This window comes from Castanea sativa, chromosome 1, assembly GCF_040712315.1.
Source record: "Castanea sativa cultivar Marrone di Chiusa Pesio chromosome 1, ASM4071231v1".
NCBI classification, from domain to species: domain Eukaryota; kingdom Viridiplantae; phylum Streptophyta; class Magnoliopsida; order Fagales; family Fagaceae; genus Castanea; species Castanea sativa.
In genome coordinates, this window is record NC_134013.1 from 61950069 (window position 1) to 61954094 (window position 4026).

The 4026-nt window shown below is 33.0% G+C and overlaps 1 protein-coding gene across 1 annotated transcript; it reads left to right on the forward strand.

Annotated features, from left to right (window-relative positions):
- Positions 1-2759: 2759 nt before the first annotated feature.
- Positions 2760-3716, forward strand: LOC142631598 (uncharacterized). The gene has a single exon (XM_075805806.1). It carries the CDS (start codon positions 2760-2762, stop codon positions 3714-3716), a length of 957 nt encoding a protein of 318 aa, XP_075661921.1.
- The last annotated feature ends 310 nt before the right edge of the window (positions 3717-4026 follow it).

Consider the following 4026-nt stretch of genomic DNA (forward strand, 5'->3'; position numbering starts at 1 on the left):
TTAAATTTTTATTATTTCAGATCCAAAAAGACGTGTCAATATTTTTCTCGTGGAATTTTTATAGATGTTGAATTTGTAATTTTTTTTTAAAGGTTTTGATATCTGGGATTTGTATAAAAATGTTTTCTTGCTTTGTAGGTTTTGGTGTTGTTGGCACACAAAAAGCTCATTGGGGAGAAGCTTGTGGAAGAGGAGGCTGAACATAATGTCAAGCAGGAGGCCAAGAAGGAAAAATATCTGGTAACAAGCTGGTCATACTCAACTGCATTGTTCAAGAGCTACTGCTGCATTAAGGCTGCATCAATTAAGTGCTTCTGCATTTAGAGATACAATACTCATTGATATACATCTACTGTAATAACTAGCTAGTAGTTGTTAGCAAATATTAAGGTAGTTAACATGGAGATATAAACCAATGAAGACGTAAATCTATATAAATGAAATGAATTTCGTAATCTGTGGCTCAATCTAGGATTATATATATATATATATATATATATATATATATATATATATATATATATATATATATATATATATATATATTATAGGTACAAATCCGAAGGAAGGCTTCAGCCAACATCACGGATTTCTTCTTTTTTTTTCTTTTTTTTTGAAATATCGTGGCTCATTCTAGACTTTTATATATATATATATATATATATCCTAATGAACAATCTAACATCTAACATGGATACACAACGGCAATTCTAATCGTAAAATATAAGTAGAATTTTAGGATCTAAATCAAACTTCTAAATAACCTTATAAACTTTTAATTCTTTGTTTCTAATTGTGAGAAATCATACCTTAAACAATCTGATTGCCTTTTCAATTGTACGTGCTCTAACTCCAAGGAAAAACCTATTAGCCTCTTTGGTGATGAAACCTTCTTATTAAAACCCTAATTTAACTTTTCCTCCACCTTATATTTAACACATCAGAGCCATGGGCTTAGTGGGGTCGTGGGCTGTAGTTTAAAACCCACTTAAACTTATCTCTTTAGTCTCCAAGAGGCCCATAAAACATCTTCCTCTTTTATTTATTTATTTATTTATTTGAACTACCGCACTAAATTGTATGCATTAAAACTTTAATCTTCTCACTTATTTTGTAACACCACAAAATTGTCTACTTCCATCTTACTATGCACACACATAAAGTACCTCAACTCTATATTAATAATGACGATGACAGTGATGATCATAAAATCAAATTGGGGTATTACATATATAATTCTTATTTTATTTGTAGATCATGAAAAAATCAACTACAATGCTTGATTTTTTCAAAAGAAAAGATTCACGTTCTTCTGAAGTCAACATGGGATTGCCAACAACTAATGTTGCTATTCCAATTCTAGAAAATGTGGATGTTTCAATTCTAGAAAATGTGCATTCTTCAATTCCGAAAAATGTCAATATTCCAATCTCTCAAACACAATTTCAAAGAGTTGATCTTGATTCTTTGGATTATGATCCTGGAACACGCAAACAAATATGGGAATATCATGTTAATCAACGTGATGAAATTCGACGGGCTTACATTACAAAAGATCTGCACCAACCTCCTCTAAAAAAAACAAAAAAGTGGAAAACACAATCGTAGCTTTCAAGTTTCTTGGTTTGAATATAATAAATCATGGCTTGAATATTCTCCTACGATAGATGCAGCTTATTGTCTACCTTGGTTTGTTTTTCATAGTCCAAATGGGGTTGTGGGACAAAATACATTCACTGTTGGTGGATTTAGAAATTGGTAAAAAGTTGGGGGCAAAGATTGTTATTTTCAAGGTCATATAGGAAAAGATCCTAATTCAACTCATAGAGTTGCTGAGCAAATGTGTAAGGATTTGATGAACCAATTGCAGCATTTACAAAGGGTGGTTAATCATTTCACTACTGAACAAATTGCAAATAATCGGTTGTAACTAAAGGCCTCAATTTTTATTGTCCGATATCTTGCCTTTCAAGCTATAGCTTTTAGAGGTCGAGATGAAAGTTTTAGTTCATTAAATCGTGGGAACTTTTTTGAATCATTGGGCATTGTGACTTTTTGGAATATGGAGGTTGCTGAAATAATAGAAAAAGCTCCCAAAAATGCAACCTACACATCACCTAGGATTCAAAAGGAAATTCTACATGTATTCTCAGCCAAAGTGAAGAAGGCCATTCAGGAAGAAATTGGTGATGCAAAGTTTTGCCTAATGGTTGATGAAGCTCGTGATGAGTCTGTGAAAGAGCAAAAGATATGTTGATGCAGAAGGCTTTGTGAAAGAACGTTTTTTTGGGCTTATTCATGTTGTTGACACTGTGGCTTTGACTTTAAAGAAGGTGATATATTCTTTGTTATCTCAACATTGCTTAAATATACAAAATATTCGAGGGCAAGGATATGATGGAGCAAGCAACATGCGAGGTATGTGGAATGGATTACAAGCATTGATTTTGAATGATTGCCCATATGCTTACTTCATTCATTGTTTTGCACATCGCTTAGAATTGGCATTAGTAACAGTATCAAAACAAGTTAACCCCATTAGTGGGTTTTTTCTTACTTTGCTTTTTCTGATCAAAATTGTTAATGCTTCATGCAAGCGTAATGAGAAATTGAAAGTTGCCAATGCTAATGAAATAGCATGTTTGATTGATCTTGAAGAGCTTGAGACTGGAAGTGGACTTAATCAAATTGGCACTTTACAACGACCTGTAGAAACACGTTGAAGTTCACATTTTAGATCAGTTTCTAGCTTATTAAGGATGTTTACTCCAACTCTTGAAGTCGTACAAAATATAATTGACGATGCAATTGATGGAGAACATCAGGCAGAAGCAGAGTCAGCTTATGATAGTTTAACTTCATTTGAATTTGTCTTCATCTGGAATCTTGAGAAAGAAACTATGGAGATTACTAATAAACTTTGTCAAGCTTTGCAAAGTCAATCTCAAGACATTTTAAATGCCATGCATTTAGTTTCATCTACTAAAGCACTTATCCAAAAATTTAGAGATGATGGATGGGATGACTTACTCACCACTTTGATATCATTTTGTGAGAAGCATTCCATTGATGTTCCAGATATGAATGCTCGTTATGTTGTGAGGCGAGGTCGAGCTCGTAATCAGCAAGATAACATTACAATTGAGCATCATTATCGAGTAAATTATTTTTATGCTGCAATAGATTCTCAACTACAGGAACTAAATTATTGGTTTAATGAAGATGCAATGGAGTTACTTAGGCTTAGCTCAGCTTTAGAACCTCGAGAGGCATTAAAATCTTTCAGAAGTAGTGATCTTTGTTTGTTGGTAAAGAATTTCTATCCACAAGATTTTACAGATTATGACAAACAAGCGTTGGAGAAGGAGCTTTATCATTTTGAGCATAATGTAGTCCAAGATCCAGAGTTCAAAAAATTGAAAAGTTTATCTGAGTTGTGTCAATGGTTAGTGAGAACTAGAAATTCAGAACACTACAAACTTTTTTATAGATTGGTGACACTTGTGCTTACTCTTCCAGTTTCTACTACTACTACAGAGCGAGCATTTTCAGCTATGAAAGTTGTCAAAACTAACCTTCGAAGCAAAATGGAAAATGATTTTTTGACAAACTTTTTGATGTTATACATTGAAAAGGATATAGCTTCGACATTTAGTTTGGATTCAATCGTAGATGATTTTGAAGATTTGAAAGAGCGTCAAGTTCCATTTTCATAGATGATTGTATTAAGAAACAACAATGTTTCGTGTATTTTGTTTTTGTTGGTAGATGATTGTATCTTAATATATTAAAAAACAATGATTTTTGGGTATTTGTCTTGGTTGATAATTTATTAATACTATATTGATGCGTATTTGAAAAAAAAAATTCGCTTATCTTTGGGCCCCCTCCCCCCCACTTGAAATCCTGGGTCTGTCTCTACACATGGGCTTTTGGGATTTTGTATTTAATCTGCATCTTGCTACCATATGCTGAGAATAATCGTTCCCCGGTCTGCTGAAAATACTTGGAGGGAATAGGATATAG

Bases quoted from the DNA above. Each gene is read 5' to 3' on its own strand.
- LOC142631598 (XM_075805806.1), top strand. From the start codon at position 2,760: ATGTTTACTCCAACTCTTGAAGTCGTACAAAATATAATTGACGATGCA.